Source organism: Dreissena polymorpha, chromosome 1 (genome assembly GCF_020536995.1).
Source record: "Dreissena polymorpha isolate Duluth1 chromosome 1, UMN_Dpol_1.0, whole genome shotgun sequence".
Lineage (NCBI taxonomy): Eukaryota > Metazoa > Mollusca > Bivalvia > Myida > Dreissenidae > Dreissena > Dreissena polymorpha.
This window is the reverse complement of record NC_068355.1, coordinates 124,297,124-124,316,165: the sequence shown is the minus strand read 5'-3', so window position 1 is coordinate 124,316,165 and position 19,042 is coordinate 124,297,124. Positions and strand designations below refer to the sequence as shown.

The 19,042-nt window shown below is 37.2% G+C and overlaps 1 protein-coding gene across 4 annotated transcripts in view; it reads left to right on the top strand.

Moving 5' to 3' along the window:
- LOC127848531 (serine/threonine-protein phosphatase 6 regulatory subunit 3-like) overlaps positions 1 to 10,709 on the top strand; it is a 35,524-nt gene extending 24,815 nt beyond the window's left edge. For 3 of the 4 annotated variants that reach the window (XM_052381066.1, XM_052381060.1, XM_052381044.1), the window contains exons 19-26: positions 827 to 963; positions 1,512 to 1,648; positions 3,570 to 3,825; positions 4,120 to 4,193; positions 4,786 to 5,116; positions 6,481 to 6,627; positions 6,948 to 7,037; positions 7,973 to 10,709. In XM_052381066.1, the coding sequence (XP_052237026.1) occupies positions 827 to 963; positions 1,512 to 1,648; positions 3,570 to 3,825; positions 4,120 to 4,193; positions 4,786 to 5,116; positions 6,481 to 6,627; positions 6,948 to 7,037; positions 7,973 to 8,048 (1,248 nt within the window). In that variant the 3' untranslated portion in view covers positions 8,049 to 10,709. The remainder of the gene's footprint in view (positions 1 to 826; positions 964 to 1,511; positions 1,649 to 3,569; positions 3,826 to 4,119; positions 4,194 to 4,785; positions 5,117 to 6,480; positions 6,628 to 6,947; positions 7,038 to 7,972) is intronic. The other variant, XM_052381051.1, reaches the window with a different exon arrangement.
- Positions 10,710 to 19,042: the final 8,333 nt, after the last annotated feature.

Here is a 19,042-nt window from a genome sequence, read left to right as displayed (position 1 = left end):
TATGGGGGAAAGAGTTAAACTTTGTTTCTATATTCTGTGACATATTGATAGGTCTTAAACTTTGTTTATATATCCCAAATATTTTCAAATGAACATGATGCATGTTTGTTAATTGTTGAACTTCAAATTTAGCAGAATACGATTTCTTAGCACTAAAACCCGTGCAATGTATGAAGTTCTATTTTGTGATTATTGAAAGTAATGTGTCTGTGCATGATTTACAGTAAAAATGAAGTATCTAGAATGATATACATTTCAAGTGATGTGTCTGTATATGTTTGAAATTAAAGTGATGTTACTGTCAAGAATTGAATTTAAAATGGTGTCTGCAAATGTTTAAAGCTAATTATCCCGCGCCATAGGCGGAGGGATATTGTTTTGGCGTTGTCCGTCCGTCCTTCCATCTTTCCGTCCATCCGTCCGGCACTTTTGTGTTCGGAGCCATATCTTGGAAGTGCTTTGGCAGATTTCATTGAAACTTGGTATGAGTATATATATGGATAAGAGGATCATGCACGCTAAATGGCATTGTACACCATCTGTTAATAACGGAGTTATGGCCCTTTGTATCTTAAAAAATGCTTTTTTAGCTGAGTATCAAATATAACACTTTTGTGTCCAAAAGCATATTGGCGGGGAGTATCAATTCAATGAATTTGCTTGTTCAATTGCATTTCATACAACCAAGTGCTACAATTTACCACTGAAATAGAAATTTATCATAGTCCAAATCAGCCTTTAAGTGACAAGTGACAACTGATCAATTTCAAGACCAGCACCCTAACCATAACCATTATTATTACAGCACAGGTTATATACATTTTAGTCTCGGACGGATGCCACGAAGTTTGAGCAGTATTGTAACGAGCGTCTGGAGCAGTTTGACAATGACAGTGATGAGGACATCTGGGAGGAGAAAGAAATCACTTTCTCTCCAAACGCACAGCAAAAACAACGCTCTGAGTATGAATTGAAGTATTGCAAGTATTCAAAATAATGTTGTAGACGATGTGCTTAATGTATATTCAAGTTCTTTTCCCGTTATAGTCACAAGGTGACATTGTATTACAAAGTCCTATAGCTTGTACATTCTTTCTAGAGGCATTTTATTTTTATGCATAATTGTACAGGCTTCTATAATGTAAGAAGATTTTAAGCAACAAAAACTTGTAAACGTAAAAATTAACCTGATAAGTATGTATCTAAACAATAGATAATAGATACCAAGAAAATAAATTAAACTGTCATACAATGATAGACTGATGCTTTGTCTGAACATTAAACTTAGTTCAAAATTGTATATTAATTTATGTAAATGTGCAATAAAATATTCGATCAGACAGTTCCCCGACTTTCATTACATCAAGTACCAGATTTTGCCATTAATATTTAAAAATCCTCCCCAGCTATTGTTAAAAGTAATGATTAAATAATAATTACATAACTATAAATTTAAATAAGTAAACATGCATGGATGTGCAAGTGTCAATAAATACTGGTTGGTGTTGCAGGCGGTTACCGGTTGCCAGTGGTAGCAGCAACGACAGTGACAACAGCACCGAGAGTGAGGAGGAGCTGGATAGCCCGGAGCGTATCGTACAGCAACCCACCACCCCTGCAGAGAAGATGGATATTGACTCCAATGAAGGTAGAACTGTCAATCTACATCTGACATTAATCGGGCAAAAGCCATGAAAGTTTTCATTAGTACTGATTTCAGTATTATGTAAACTGTAGCTTTGTGAGCTATTGTGAAAACCTATAAAATCGGTATTTTCAAAATTCTGTTCTTTAACCATAATTATGTGATAACCTGAGCTTATTGTGAGCTTTTGTTATTAACTTTTGTCTGTTGTGCTTTGCCAACATTTACCCTGTTATTACTCTAGAGGCAACATTTATTGCCCAATCTTCATGAAACTTACTCAGAACATTTTGTCCCATTGATATCTCGGCCAGGTTCAAAACAGGGCTACTTGCGGCCAAAAACTGAGTTAACTTTAAGAAAAAGCTTGTTAACACCCGCAAAGTTGCACGAGTTGTCAAATCATCATGAATATTGCTCAGTACATTAATCCTTATGATTTCTGGGCTAAGTTAGAAAATGGTTAGTTTGTTGTAATATGGTTATAGTAAAACCTTGAGGTGATTTTCTTTGTAAGTCCTATTGTTAGTCCAATCATCATGAAACTTGCTCAGAACATTTGTTCTAATGATCACTTGGCCAAGTTTGAATATGCTTCATGAAAAACAGGGTGGCCAGTGGGCGAGACAGTTTTCCTTATGTGGCTATTGTAAAACCTTATTAACATTATAGAAATCACAGTAATGTCCAATTTTAATGAACTTGCTCAGAATGTGTGACCTAAAGATATGTTGGCTGAGTTGGAAGCTGGGCTGCATGGGGTCAAAATCTAGCTCACTAGATAAAGTTGTAGAAAAAGCTTGTGAACACTCAAGAAGCTGCATGGATATACCAATCATCACGAAATTTGGTCAGATCATGTTTTAAAACTGATATCTCAAATGAGTTTGAAACTAAAAAATAGGTCATTATTTAAAAAAAAAGAAAAGAAAAAGCTTGTTATCACTTTAAACGCCGCATTAATAAGGAAATCTTCATGAAACTGAAGAATATAAGTCTCAATGATAGCCTGACCGACTTAGTAATGGTTTACTTGGATTTCAAAAACTAGTTCACTAGGTAGAATTAAAGAGAAAGCTTGTGAACACGATAGAGGCTACATGTTTTGACAATCTTGATGAAACTTGGTCTGAAGTTTTTTTATGAGTTTCCTGTCAAGTGAGATATGAATCCAGTCCATTGGATTAAATGGGTGCCATTTGGCAGGCAGTTCCTTATTTGGCAATTTATTTGGTTTCATTTGTAATCCATTCATCATGAAATTCGCCAATGACATTTCAACATATGTTTTGTTATGCTATAAAGGAGTTTGAACATTATAGTGGTTTGTTTGAAAAAACATGCAAACTGTTGGAGCAGTTTTATTTTGAAACCCAGTGAACACTACCTGCTCAGAACAGTAAAGTCCCTTTGACCCTCTTGTTTGGCAGGGTTCCCAGCCAACCTGGAAATCAGGGAAAACCTGGAAAAAGACTTTCACTTTTTCCAGTCAGGGAATTTGGGAAAAGTTCCTGAAATCAGGCAAAAATCAGGGAATTTTGTTTGGTCAGACTTTCCCAACTTGTGTCGAAAAGTCCATACAATTCAAATAGCAAATCAATTCCTCTGCATGCCTATGGTGGCTTTATAGTATACATGTAGCTTAGTTATGTCTGCAACTGCTATTTATTGAGGGTGTCTAAAACAAGAAATAGGTCGAAATTATAATCCTGGAATTTTTATTTTCCATCAGCGAACAATCAGGGAATTTTGTTAACCTATACAAAAAGCTGGGAACCCTGTTAATTGGGAATGTGAGCTATACTCGTGAACATGGGAAATGTATAATAAAATTTATATTATTATTGGGAAACCTAATTATATTTTTGTAATATGATGAATATGACTAAGGGATACAATCTTGTACATATTGTTTGTATTTCAGCATGGACTGCCAACTTCGAGCAGCAGTCGGCCCCAGCTGTGGGCGCAGAGGGAGGTCCCATCGCCATGGATACCTCACCCTGGGACTCTGCTGATAAGCCCGCCCCAGAGGACAACTGGGCGGACTTCTCCAAATCCGCGCCAGGTCAGCCCATGAGTGATGCAAAGTGGGCAGAGTTCAGCAACAAAATGTCAGACAAAGCACGGCAGAAACAGGAGTGGGCAGACTTTACTAGTTTTGATGACGAAAAAAAGAGGTGAGCTAAATAGAATGATTATTCTTAGTTTTCGAGAATATTATGCACTCAAAGGAGAAAGTAAAAAGCTCAAAACTAATTAATTATTTTACATTTGTAGGTTGGTAGAAGTTTTTGAAGCAATGTTTGTTTAAAAAAAAATTATACAGATAAGGTACATATAACAAAAGGTTTGACACAAAATTCAGTTCTGCTTAAAATATAATGAAATAAATTACTATATATTAACCCAGATCGTGTATTCTTGGTTTCCCTGTACACCTTATAGAGACTGCTTGGTCTTGTATTTTCCAGTGGTAACTTGGAGAGAAGCAGTTCACCTGTTGACATGGATACCACAGAACCAACCTCAAGGATCAACAGTTACAGTAACTGCATTTATTTCATGATTTTTGTTGTTTAAATGGTTCCTAAAAGAGAACATGAGAGTGAAGATGTTTCCTATTGAATGACATCATTTTGACAATGATGTTATTCATCCCATGAAATGGTCTTGTCCAATCCTTTTAAAATATTTACAGTGTCAAAGCATTAAATGAAAATAAATTGTGTTGGTTTTGATATAAAAGCAATTTAAATTTACTCATGATCATAGAAAATAAATAGTTTCATTTATGGCTGTGCCGCTCGAGAAAATATTAATTTCTTATCACTTGTGAATTTATATCTATAATCTATAAAAACCAACAAAAGTCTATATGATGGAAGACTGTTGAATATGGTGAAAAATCTAATAACACATTCCTTGATAATGAGTCAAATGAAACAAAACTGTTTTTCAGAACATCAAGTCTTATTAGGTTTATGCTCTGTCATTAACTCTCATGGAAGACCATTTAGTTGATTCATTGATTTAAATGCAATAACACACATTTCCAATGATCTATATTAAATTCAACATATTGCTAAAAAGAGGTTCTTCTGGTTGCAGCGTTAAAGTTTGTTTCGTTTGATTTTCAGTTTCCAGTGCCAACAGCCCAAAGAAAGACGACCTTGTACTAGAAAGTATTGACGCTGACCTGGGCACGGACGTCGATACGCTAGTTGAGAAAGCCAGCGGCACAGCGGTGGATGACAATAAGTTGAATGGCAATGAGACTCTCTCACAGCCCAGCATGGCAGTAGGGCTAACTGAAGAACGTATGAGCAGCGTGAACAATGACGTTGATGTGGACGTGGCATGCGCGGCAGATGTTAAGACAACCAAAGGTTCGACGACATGCAAGAACGACTCCGCATCGCAGTCCTCTGCACCTCACTCTGAGACGACAGTGAGCTCATCTCCTGACAGGTAGTAATGACATCATCAGTTAAGGGTGGGCTGTGCAACCAATGGAGCCTTGTTCTGGGAAAACTGGACTTAATGCATGTGCGTTTAGTGTCATCCCAGGCATATCAGGGACGTGACTTTAAGCCTCAACTGGATTTTCGTTTAAAAGAGGCTTTCTTTAAACAAAAAATTCCATAAAAGTAGATATTGTCATCCCTGTTAAGCCTGTGCAGACTTAACAGGCGAATCTGGGACGACACTTAATGCTCATGCATTTAGCCGATTAATTATCAAAGTCATGGATCAAAATTTACACAATGCCTGTGCCTTTTTATTTTTGTCAGATTCTTGGGTTTTATTTCGGTGTTATTTTTTGTTGTTTTTAATTTTAGGGAAATAAGACAGCTGATTGCTGTTAAAATCCCTAAAAACTGAGTTACATCTAACAAACTATAAAATTTAATGTTATTTTTATGCCCCCAGTAGGGTGGCATATAGCAGTTGAACTGTCCGTCAGTCAGTGTGTCAGTCAGTCTGTCCGTCCGTTCGAAAACTTTAACATTGGCCATAACTTTTGCAATATTAAAGATAGCAACTTGATATTTGGCATGCATGTGTATCTCCTGAAGCTGCACATTTTGAGTGTTGAAAGGTCAAGGTCATCCTTTAAGGTCATAGGTCAAAAAACAAAATCCAAGGGAAGTAACAAGCTTTAAAGGGAGATAATTTCTATTTTTATATCATTTGGCAGGTACAGATCATTTTCAAAAGGGAAGTAATATTTTTTTAAAGGAAATAATCGGAAACAACTTTTAATGTCAATGTCATCCTTCACGGTCAAAAGTCAAAAAATACCATCAAAGGGAAGTAATAAGCTATAAAAGGGAGATAATTTCTAAACCTGCCAAATGATATATTGAAATTTTATTTCAAAGCAGCGCAATAGGGGGGATTGTGTTCCTGACAAACACATCTCTTGTTTGGTCTTTTATGTCTCCGGATCGAAAGATCGGGGGTATATTGTTTTTGGCCTGTCTGTCTGTCATTGTGTCAGTCATTGTATGTGTGTGTCCCAAAACTTAAACCTTGGTTAAAGTTTTGCAATGTAACATTGAAGATAGCAACTTAATATTTGGCATGCATGTGTATCTCATGGAGCTGCACATTTTGAGTGGTGAAAGGTCAAGGTCATCTTTCAAGGTCAAAGGTCAAATTAATGGCTTCAAAGCGGCGCAATAGGGGGCATTGATTTTCTGACATACACATCTCTTGTTAAAAATTCACTTTGTTCATACCAAATGTTTAATAAAATTTCAACATCGCCAAATTTGTTGCCTTTGTTAGGTTTGGTAAAACTATTAATTGTTTGTATGTTGCTTTTTCAGTGGAGTTGTGAATGAAGCAAGCCCTGTGTTGGTGGAGAGCAGTGAAGCGAGTGGTTTGGCGGCCCCAGTTCAGAGCCACAGAGGAGACGTGCACGAGACCACGGCCTCCTCACAGACACCGGCAGACTCTCAGGCTCACGGCGATGGGTAAGTTACATGGCTTAGCCTTATTATGTAGTGTCAGAGATTTCAGGGATATAATGATTAACCTTTTTGTTATAATCTGGGCTTCTCACTTTGAAAAAAACAACAGCTATATTACAAACTCAAATTTGGTTTTGTAAGTCCAGTATTTAAATTTAACAATGATTATTGTCTTCTAGGCCACACAATTCAAAGTTGTTAAAACCATTGCTTGCAAAACCTTGATAAATAAATGAATGAAAATGTAATTATTTCAATGCCAATTTTGGTTTTCTTCACAATCCCTAGTTTCTCATCAGATCTATATTTCTTACATCCTACAGAGTTCTATCCAAGACCAGCATTGTGAAGCCAGTCCCTGAAGAACCACTAGAAAACGGGCCAAAGGAAGAACACCAACCAGAAAAACAAAGGTATGGAATGTAGCAGTGCACTGTCAGTGTTTTGTTGTGTGTGTGGTCTACTGGCGTTTTTAGGACCTCAATGGTGGTTCACATTTTATTCCATTCTCAGCATTTTAAAAGCCAAGACTTGTATGCTTAAAATATTAAGAACAGACAGCGCAAAAACCTGCCACCTTACTGTCAGATAATGTATCTGACAGAATCTTAACGTCTGTCACATCTGTTACACCAAAATGTTACAAAGAAATTAAAGTTCCATTATAACACTATACAGGTTATTGACTAGTGGACCATTGATTATAATGTGATATTCGCTTGTAGCATGTAATATTGACAGTTGTTCAGTGTCAATTATAGAAAACCAAATGTTAGGGGGTGGAGAATTCCCCTTACTTTGAAAAGATAGGGAGGTTTTTAAAGAAATGGAGGTAGGGGGCAATTATGAGATACAATTTTTGTACAATTTAATTTTAATGTTTTATTGTTTTATCTTAAACATTATTACATACCGGTTGATCATAGCAACACTAGGGAAACTGCTGTTAAATAAAACAATACTTTTCAAATTGGTTAAATTGTATTAACCTGTGTATCAGAGAGTTAATTCACTTTGACTTCTGTTGTTCCTGTCAAAACACGCAAAGCAGAATTAAGCAGGGTTAAAGATTTATAAAAGGATATGGAGTGCACAATTGTTTTAGCACTCATGCAATTGCTCAGTCAAGAATAGACAGTGAGTGGGCTGTTTTTGTCAACACTTTCCTCTTTTATGGTATTTTTTTGCTTAAAGGAAGTCTCTTAGCCAACGTCCAGTTTAGACAGAAAGTGTCTTCCCTGATAAGCCTATGCAGACTGCACAGGCTAATATGGCACGACACTTTACATACTTGTATTACAGCCTGTTTTCCCTGGAGAGCTACGCTAAATTTCTTTTCCTGTTGCAGGTGCCTGGACAAAGATGTGTTGGAAGCCGCAACGATTCCAGTCACTTGTGACAGTGTGGCAAACGGACCTGTGTGATTTTTAGTGTACATGTAATACTCGGTTCGAATCCTGGACATGTCTGTAGTTATCTGTGATCACATGGCAGCTGTGTACAAACACGTCCTGTGCATTTATACAACAGGCAAACAACACAGTCTGGCGCATAATTCAGAGTTGCTATGCTCCTGCCATTTAGAATGGTGGAACAATGCGACGTGAGCCCCTGTCCAATTTTGTTTGAGTGTTTGTGTGTTTGTATGTTCCCATTGACGTGAGTGTGTGAATGAATACAATCGCAATACACAGGGAGGGGTAGAATAGGGCAGGACGGTCAGAATGGGGAAACAGGCTGAGAGGGGTGTCCTTGGTTATGTAAAGTATTCCATATAATAAAATTACTCACTGTTATTAAATAATTTGAGGTACCTTTTCACTAGTATTCCGCTTGTTATGCTTTTCAGAATAGCAGTCTGTTTGTGTGCACAATCAGTGTGTTAATAGAACATACAGTAGCTGATGTCAAATGGAGATTTCATGTGATAAATGTATGGCATTTAGAGCCCTGACGTAGCATTTCCAAAGGGAGGTTTAAAACAAAACAGCCTTATACAGATTTATTTCCACTGCAAATTCTCTTATGGGTCTTCCAACCTCAGGATTGTTTTTTTTTCAATTCCATACTATGAAAATTGTGCCAAAATAATTATTTTTCAACCAAAATCCACCCCATACCCCCACCACTTATCCCTGTCCCCAAAAATAAGGCTTAAAGCCCCATACCCAAATGATGTCTGAAGTCCTGGGTTAAGTATGTGAAATGGTACCTTGATTCATCAAATGTAAATAAATTACACCAGTATTTCTCCAAGCACATAAATCTTATCATTATGCCTGTCTTGCAAAGGTAATAATCTACCAAAGGTTTAAGTTGTGAAGAAAACATACAATATGATGTCCTATCTTCCAAAAGTACATGTAGTTGTTTTAATAGCAGTCTTTGAGACAATGATATTAAGAAAGCTAATTAATATTTAGAGTGTTTTGTCTTCTTGACTGATGTCATCATCAAGTGAACCTGTGTGTTTTCTTTGTTATAAACATGAAATTACAAAAGTTCAATACATCTCTTAAATGTTTATGCAAGTCCCATGAAATTATGATAAAAAAAGTATACCGGTAATTGATTTAATAATAATTTTGTATTTTAAAATGTTCAAGGCGACCAAATGAATGATCTTATTCTGGGTAGGTCATCATCATCAAAAGAAAATTAAAAATGATTATTTTTGTTTTGATGATTTTTATATGTTTGTTCCTCTATTCATGTGCAGTACACATGTAAGATAATAATAACAATAAACAAATGTTTAAAAAAGTTCAGTAAAATACTGTTTAATTTAGGGTCAATTGTCCAAAAAGAATTGGTAATTACTTCCATTGTAAAATAATAATTATGTTTTCCAAAGTTAATTGCTTAGCCAGCTCATATATACAAATACAAAACCTGAAGCATTATTACCTACCACAAAAAACAAACATACTCGCATGCACATTTCATGTATCATTTTATTTTGTACTTGCCAAATATTTCACCTGACAGCAATGTCAGAAATGTTTTTGTAACTCAGACTACATGCACGCTTAGATTACAGGTAATTCTGAAATGAGAATTTTTGACAACATTTACAGGGACTTCATTTCAGTTCTTTTCCAATTCTACAAAAGCACTAACAAATTAAGTCTCAAATTTAAATATTAACCACTGAGAAAGCTCATAGCCTCGAAAAAATGTCATTCCCATTGGTTAATAATATTAAATATTGAGACTTAAGATTAAACTTAAGAATATCAGACTTAAATAAAGCTTGAAGTAAATTAAATGGACCCTCATGATTGTACCCACTTAAATGTATATACCCCACAACTTCAGTTAAGTTTATATACGTTAGATATATACATTGAATCTAAAATTGGTGCCAAATGGAAGCCCAATCAAAATCTGAAATTTTAATAGAAATAATAAACCAGTAGTATATAAAGATAAGCATTATCAATAGCCCTTGTAGATTTAAAAAAAAGGTCATTTTAAACGGGTAAAATTTTAATTTTTATGAAATCATACCGGAAGTGTCATTAGGCAACCTATTTTGGGGTTGGCCTGATTAGACAATAGCAACTTAGTGCACTTCAACTCCTTTGCATTCAACACCTTTTACAATGTTTGTTTTTACCCTTCTTGTGTTGGTGCTTGAAGCATTCATTGCCCAAAAAGCTTCAGGATTTGAAAGATAACAAGTGATATAGGTTTTAAAACACCCCATGTGCTTGACATAACTATGAATACCGTCTAGTACTGTAATAGGACAATTGCGTTACGTGAAAATATTGTTATCTACTGTTTTATTGTTATAGTCTATATTTTCATGTTCTTTGTAATTAAACCCATGATATGATGTATTTTAACAATGATGTTGGTTGCAAGTAAATGTGTTTCATTGGGGATCAGCTCCTGTTCATGGACAATAGAAAAAGGTGTATTTATTATGTCTTAAGATAAATTTTTGTAAAGCCTATATTTTATGTAAAACTAATGATGCTGTATAATAGTGTTACAAATGTAGTTTGTCTCATTGATAGATTTCCATGTACAAATGAACATTTACAATGAAACCGAACGATAAATGATTGATAAATCAATTTGTTTTGTTATTTATAGTGTATATATAAATGGTATCCGTTGGCAATATTATGATATGTTTCCCACTATTGTGGAGATCATATACTGTACTCTGCACTTAGTCTGGCTGTCTTTCGTTCACATTTTTTGTCCTGGTTATTTCCCAGAAAATTCACATATACTTCATGAGCTTCATAATTAAGCCATTGACATTTTATTAAGTAAATAAAGTATTTTGGCAGAATTATTACTTTCAACTACTGGCCAGATTTCAATGGAAATCGTCATTTAACAAGAAAAAGAGTGCATATTGTAGGGATGTTCTGTTCATATATTTTTGTTTTAGAGTTCTTACCTTTAAACATTTTAAAGCTAACCTGAGAACATAGTGCTAATGATGGGCTTTTATGATTGCCTTTTGTTTGTCTGCCTTAGAGTGTCGCAAGGTTTTACTATCGCCATATGAGGAAGAATGCCCCAACCCCAGGAAATCATATTTTTCAATGGAAAGGACCCATTTTTGAACTCCACTAATGGGATGTAATAACAGCAAATGTTCTGAGCAAGTTTAATAAATGTTGGGTAAAATCTGTGCCTATTCTAGAGTGGTCACATGGTTGAACTAAAGTCATAGAAGGAAAACTGTCCCACACCTCCACTTAGATATTTTAAACCAAATGTACTGATGTTTAAAAAAATGAGATGTTAAACATGGCTTAATGAGGATTCACAAGCTTCAACTATAGCCATATAAGGATAACTACCCCGTCCCCCTGCAGTCATGTTAATAAACAGTTGTTGTGAAATCAGCTGAGATATCATTAGACAAATGTTCTTAGCAAGTTTCATGACATCTTTAAATACAAACTCCTTGAGTGTTCTAAAGATTTCATTATAGCTAGAGGAAAAAATGCCACACCCCCTGGTGGCCATTTTGTCAAAGGACCATAAATATTCTCAAACTTGGCTGAGATAGTTAAAAACAAATTGACAGCTTTCAATATAGCCTATTAAAAAAACTGCCCCACCCCTTAGAGGGCATGTTTTTCAGTGGACTGAAACCTCATGACCTCAGCTGATATATCATCAGAACAAACGTTCTGAGCAAGTTTCATTATGATTGGGCAAAAATATGACTTCTAGAGTGTTTACAAGGTTTTATTTTAGCCATATATGAAAATCTGCCACGCCCCTTGGCAGTGATGATTTTCAACGGACTTGAACCTTGATTGACCTTGGTAGAGATATCATTTGAACAAACGTTCTGAGCAAGCTTCATGACAATTTGGGATAAATATGACTGCTAGTTTTCAGAAGTTTACACTTACGCAGTATGAGGAACGCTGCCTAGCCTCCTGGTGATCATATTTTGTGTATAATAAAATCCAGGGCTAGGTCATTTAGACCCAGGGATATGATTTGAACTAGATGTTAATGGCCATCATTTGAAAATTACAAATTAGTAATACTAAATATATGTAAAAAAGATTCCGGAAAACAAGTGTTCCATATATACATATAAGAGAAACACCCAGTTGTGACCTCATAGGTCATGATTTAAGCAAATTGGCCATTAAATAATGTTACTTGCAAAAAAACTAACAATTTTGCCTCGCTTCTTAAGAGTAGTACTTAATGGGAGCAGTGGTCTAATGGTAGGACGCTGGCTTAGAGATCGAGAGGTCCCTGGTTCGAATCCCGCACCACTGGAATTTTCCTGAGCAAGAAATTTATCCCACATTTACTCTTTCCACCCAGGTGTATAAATGGGTACCTGTGAGGGAAATAAGCTAATGTGCCGTGGCTGCATACTGCGCCGAATGTTAACGGACGACTTCTGACCATGTGGTCAGGGGGTAAATGTGAAGTCGATTGAAGATCTACACGTGTATCGAAATCAGACTATAAACATATCTTTACCTTTACTTTTAATGTCATAAATACGTTACCTGCTATCTCTTAGCTATACCTTTCCAAGGGGGTTAACTCATCCGGAAGCTTAATCAAGCTGAGAACCGGCCACCTCCATACTTAAATTATAGACTAGGTTAAACATAGTGCAATACCCAGGCAAAAACCAGTAACCAGCCCTCAATATTCTTTCCGGATCGACCAGGTGTATACATGCCTTTTCATCGCTCTGAATTGAAAATTGTTTTTTTCGATTTTTTACATTTGGTTGAATGGGGTTTTGAAAAGATAAGTTGTGTTATTTATCTTTCTACTATTCGCTCGGATATTTTATGTGGATTTAATGGACTTTTGTTTTATTTGTAAAGGTAAGCCATGCTTGCTTTTATTGAACAATGGTTTATGTCTACCATGCTGGGTGTTTTCAGGCGCGAACGAGCACGTGCAAAACGTGTTCTTCTAATACATTGCGAGAACGTGCAAAGCGTGTTCTTCTAATACATTGACAGAGTGTTTATCATTTGCCATTGTGTGCAATAATGATATTAACGTTCCATATGACAATCTAGTTGATGGTCATTTTATTTGTTATCTGTTTTGTTTAATTTATGCTCTACGGCAGTGGTATTATATGTACCACTTTTTTTCTCCTTTTCTCTTTTACAAATAATAACTGAGAGAATGTTAATTATTGTGATTATGAGCAAATAATGATTTAATGTGCCGTATGACAATCTGGTCTATGACCAGTTTATTGTTGAATATGTTTTGCTCTTGTTTTTCATATATCGACTATGATGGTCGCAGATACAAGAGTTGAGAAGGGACATTGGCCAAGACGTTGACCGAAACGGGCTTAAGGCTGTCAGTCGGTCGACGTCAGACCATATGGCTCCCGCCATACGTCGGTCTTTGGCCATCCGGGCAAGACGTTAACCGAAACGGGATAATGCTGTCAGTCGGTCGACGTCAGACCATATGGCGCCCGCCATACGTCGGTCTTCGCCCATGGACGTTGATCACGGAGCTTTGGCTCTGCATCCATCGACGTCTGACCACCGGTAACCGGTCATTGACCGGTCCGGTCATTGTCCGGTCACCGGTGATTTACCGGTCCGGTCACCGGTCAGAAGAAGAAGTCGTTCATCATCATCGGACTATTCTTCTTCTTCTTCGTCGAAAGACTCATCATCGTCAACGGGCTGTCACCATTGATACAACAGGGTAGACATCGGACACGCACTCCTTCATTGAGCAGTTCTCGGCGTCGATATGCTCGTAAGCGATCACGTCAACGCTCGCGAAGACGCTACTCTAGGAGACCTTATTCCAGCGTAGCCGAACAAGATCTCGGCATTGCAGGGACATGGGACGTCGCCACACATCATGTAGGCGTTCACGTACCTACTGGTCATATCGACGGTCCCCATTTTATTCCTTTACGGAATATCATGTCTCCATTCCACGTGTGTTGGTTCCTTTATGGCATCCACACATGTTGCAGTCATCGAGCCTTATTAGTCTACGAACACTTGTTTGTTTAAATTTCAGGCTTCTGGTTTAGGTGTTCATCTCGCCAATACGACTTTGAAGGATGACCTTGACCTTAACCTTTCACCACTCAAAATGTGCAGCTCCATGAGATACACATGCATGCCAAATATCAAGTTGCTATCTTGAATATTGAAATATTGCAAAAGTGTACATTAAATGAGCGATTTTGACCCATATATTTGACCTTTGACCTTGAAGGATGACCTTGACCTTTCACCACTCAAAATGTGCAGCTCCATGAGATACATATGCATGCCAAATATCAAGTTGCTATCTTCAATATTGCAAAAGTTATTGCAAATGTTAAAGTTGGCGCAAACCAACAGACCAACAGACAGGGCAAAAACAATATGTCCCCCACTACTATAGTGGGGGACATAAAAATACAATCCAATGGAAGTAATAAGCTTTAATAGGGAGATAATTTCTAAACCTGTCAAATGATATATTGAAATTTTATTTCAAAGCGGCGCAAAAGGGGGCCGGGTCAGATTTCTGACATTATCATACTTTCGCTTCCTATGCCAGTTGTTTCTACTACTATGTCAGTTATTTACTCCATGTTGGAGATTTGGCAACTAAGAGAGGGCTGTTACAGAGGATTGCCTACCAGCTTGACTGCATGGCGGCCACAGCCTTGTAGATGGCTTGGGAGCTATCGAACTCAGATATTAGATGCTAAGGTTCTGGAGGGACCTTATCCACTCTTTTCGTTTTCGAGATTCCCTTGTTGGAGACAAGTTTATTAGAAAGAACAACTTTTCCCTTTTAAAGTTCTTATTCTATTTCACGTTTGGCCCTAATAGGCCGTCTTACTATAACTGGTCGTAGTCCTATCGGAATTCGTCTTGTTAGGATTCTTGAAATAAAGGGCTTAACCAAGCCAGATTTGAAGACTTCCAAGCCTTTTACCGGCAAGGGTGGACATCCCTAAGGTTACTCCTAGGGTTTTCACTTTTTCTGCCACCACACCTCCGATGCCGGAGGTACCACTTTCAGTCATTCTTATGTACTTCGCAAATCGATGACTTCACGACCTTTATTCTCCAGGATTTTAAAGTCGTCTTGTATTGGTTCAAGAAAGAGGCTACTGTAGATAGGTCATAGTCTTTAAGTGTTCAACACTTTTCTATTCTACTAACTTTCAAGCCTGATTGGAGTGGAAAAGTTCGGCTTGCCGAGATTTCTTTCCCCACCCATCTTGACTAATGGTTCCAGCCACCGGTCGGTATTTACCGGTCCGGTCACCGGTCTTTCTGCTGATACGTCTTTTCTAACGTCCGTTAGCTTTATTTTTATCTTTGTTGGAATTGATCTCATGATTATTCAATGACACAGATTTCCATCTTTTTGTCCTTACTTCCCACTATTCAGTGGTGCCTAGACTAGAAGATTATCTTGGCAGGAGTATAGCTTCTTCTAGCACAACCTTCCTTACATCTTATACAGATGCGAGCAGGGAAGGTTGGGGACGATCACCTGGATCCACTTATCCTGATATTCTCATGTACTGAGTATGTGGTATCCTAATGAATATCGCCTGCACGTCAACATCTTTAAAAGCGAGCATTCTTTTTAGCTGTTTTTCATTTACAACACATCTTCACGACTCCTGTGTGATGGTGAAAACTTACACACATCAGTCGTGGTTTACATCCAGACACATAGGTGAACATATTATCACTCCTTGTATCTGAAAACCAGGAACTTATTCGTTCTTTGCAAGAACATCAATTTTTCTCTATCGTCCTACACATACCAGGTCGTCTCAACGCCTTATTGGACGTTTTGTCTTGCAGTTCTTTCTGTCGCATTAGACACTTCATCAGGAAGTGGTCAACCAGAATTTTCTTACGTTTGATTTTCCATTGGTCGATCTGTATGCGACCAGAGACAACCACAGAGTTCCTCTGTACGTGAGTCCAGTTTATGATCCAGAAGCGTGTGCGATTGTTACACATTCGTCCGCTTGAGACCAACTGGATGCTTACGCTTATATCGCATCCATTCTATTCTTCTTGGAATATCAGGGTTTTTGCCATATCCTCCTGGTCGCTACTTGGTGACCCATGGGATTATGGTTCAACGACCATTTCAGTCACCTGTACAATGTTTCCAGGAAACTGCTTCACAGGTCAAATATTATATATCCGAGAGACATATTTTATACGGAACCAAACATGTGCCACTACAAGTCTGGCCATTATTTGGTAATCTCTACAGAGGAACGTTTTTCTGTTAGAGCTTCAACCATTGTTACTTTTGCAAGAATAATTCCACCAGAACTGTCTATGAGGTTCTCTGGGAATTCTTTTTTGACTGGTATTCGAGGGTATATTGATTACCTCTTTCACTCTGCTAGATGCATAGAGGTTTTTCTCATCTATTTCTTTGATGATAAGATATTTTTTTATCTCCGTCAAAGGATACAGACTCACTCTCGCATACCTTGGCTTTCGTAAGTCATCACATGTCTGTGCTGACTTAGCCATTTCGGAACTGGTCCAAGCCATGGAACTTCAACACCATGTTTTTCGTTCCTTTACCTCTTTAAGGGGATTTGGCTTGGGTTATTTGGTCTCTTACTAGGCTTCCTATGAACCTCTTCATCAGGCTTAGTAACAGTTCCAAAATAATTTTAAGACGATTTTCCTTCTTATTATGGCTTAAGCCATACAGAAAAGTGAAATTCATGCTTTTTCTGTTGAATACGATCATTTTTCAGTTGATCCGATGGCGTCTTCACCTTGTTGTCAGCCAGGAATCCTTGCTTAATATCAACTCCCCTATATGGCTTTCTAAAATCTGCCCAATCGGGGCTTTGAAGTTCTATCTCAGCAGTGTTAGTCCATTCAAGGTTCTCGCAAGAGACTCTTCATTTCCCGAAAAAAACGAGGGGGGGGGGGGAGATGTGTCTGCGGCTTCTATTTTTCGTGGTTAACCTCGACTAAGAAGGTTTACTCTTATTTCTAAGTAAAGGATTCATTCCTTTTAGGATCTCACCGCATAAATTAAGAGCTCTGTCTGTTTCGTGGGCGTATATTAATCACACTCCACTTTCTGATGTGCTCCAAGCTGACCACCTTTTTCCTCTTTTTATTTTATCTTCGTTCTCTAAAGTGTCAACAATACAATTTGTATATGTTTGGTCTCGTTGTGAAATCACTAACGGTAGTGTCTTTTACGACATAGACATACTTACTCTGCCCGAGAAGTCACAATTAATACCGTTCTAACGAAGATTAGCTTATAACCCTTGTTTTGGGTTTTGCTATCATTAGCTGATAACCCTGTATATGGGTTCTACTGTGATGGGAAAATAAATACAAACCTTCCTGCCGCAGCTGCAAAATCAGCTAAGAGATAGCAGGTAACGTATTTATGACATTAAAACAAATTTTTAAAGTAAAATTCATTTTAATTATTAAATACTTACCTGCTATCGCTGAGTCCCACCTCCCACCCCGCTATTCGATTAATATTTGTGTATATACAGTCCAACCTGTCAATAAAGACCACTCAAGGGATTTGGTCGTTGTGGTCTTTGTTCACAGGTGGTTTTTATTCGCAGGGTCGATCGAAACTTTGCAAAATATGCTAGTAGTTTTTTAACAGGTACCTTTTCTATGTATGTGCTATATTGTTTAAATGTTTGAATACTTATGCATGTATAATGAAATAAAGGATTGAAAACACAGTATTGTTTTACATTTGTATATTTCTTACATGTTGTATTTCTATTCCCTTATGTTTTTATTATTTATTTAATTATCTTAGGGCGTTTACTTTCACAGTTTACGTTCTCCTCGAATTCGTCCATAATCTCATGTTTACGCTTTAAAATGCTCTGAATTTGAGTTTTTCCTACACCAAGATCACTATCCACTCGTCTACAACTGTGTCCTTTACCTAACAAACTAATGACCTTAACGCGTTCTTCCAACGTCAAGAACTTACGCTTGGAAGCCATGATGGTTAACTTGAACTGACAATTTACTTTTCTATAATCTATGAACGTCTTATTACGGAGAAATTTTAGAAGAGAATGACTATCAAAATGTTTGTCTCCAATAGGCATCGTAAATGATATGAAACCGTTAATTTCCTTAATGAGTTTATAAAAGCCCCAAATTTGTCTTTGATATTTTCGGCAATTAGTACATTAATCGCGAGTCACTTAAATACAAAGGAAATTTTTTACACTTTTGACAAACTGTCAAATGCATAAAAGAAGCAGGCGACTACCAGTTAGTTATGCATGTTAAATAAACAAACAACTGCTATCGAGTGCAATAAACTGTCACTTGCCAATATCTCCATAGCGACCGACGAGTCCACTGGTAAGATGTGTATCACGTGACTACGCAGCGTCCTGGCGGCCATTTTGTTTTTTTAAAATTGCGAAATCGTAGATTTTTATGATTGCAGTGGTCATTGTAAGCCATCAAAATGGAGATTTGGGAATGTAAAAGGGTGGTAGTTGGTCTTTGTTCACAGGTGGGCTTTATTCGCAGGTTCAATATATAGTGAAATCGTTCTGGAGGAAATCGGTGTGGTCTTTATTGACTGTTGGGCGCTATTAACAGGCAGTCGCTCGGGCAGGTTGAACTGTATACTAGTATTGAAAGAATATTGAAGGCTGGTTACTGGTTTTTGTCTGGGTTGCATTGCACTATGTTTAACCTAGTCTATAATTTCAGTATGGAGGAGGCCGGTTCCCAGCTTGATTAAGTTTTCGGATGAGTTAACCCCCTTGGAAAGGTATAGCTAAGAGATAGCAGGTAAGTATTTAATAATTAAAATGAATTTTACTTTAAAAATATGTTTTTAAGACCTTGAAGGCACAGCAACTTTGACCCCATGGTCATGATTTGAAAAACTTGGTAGA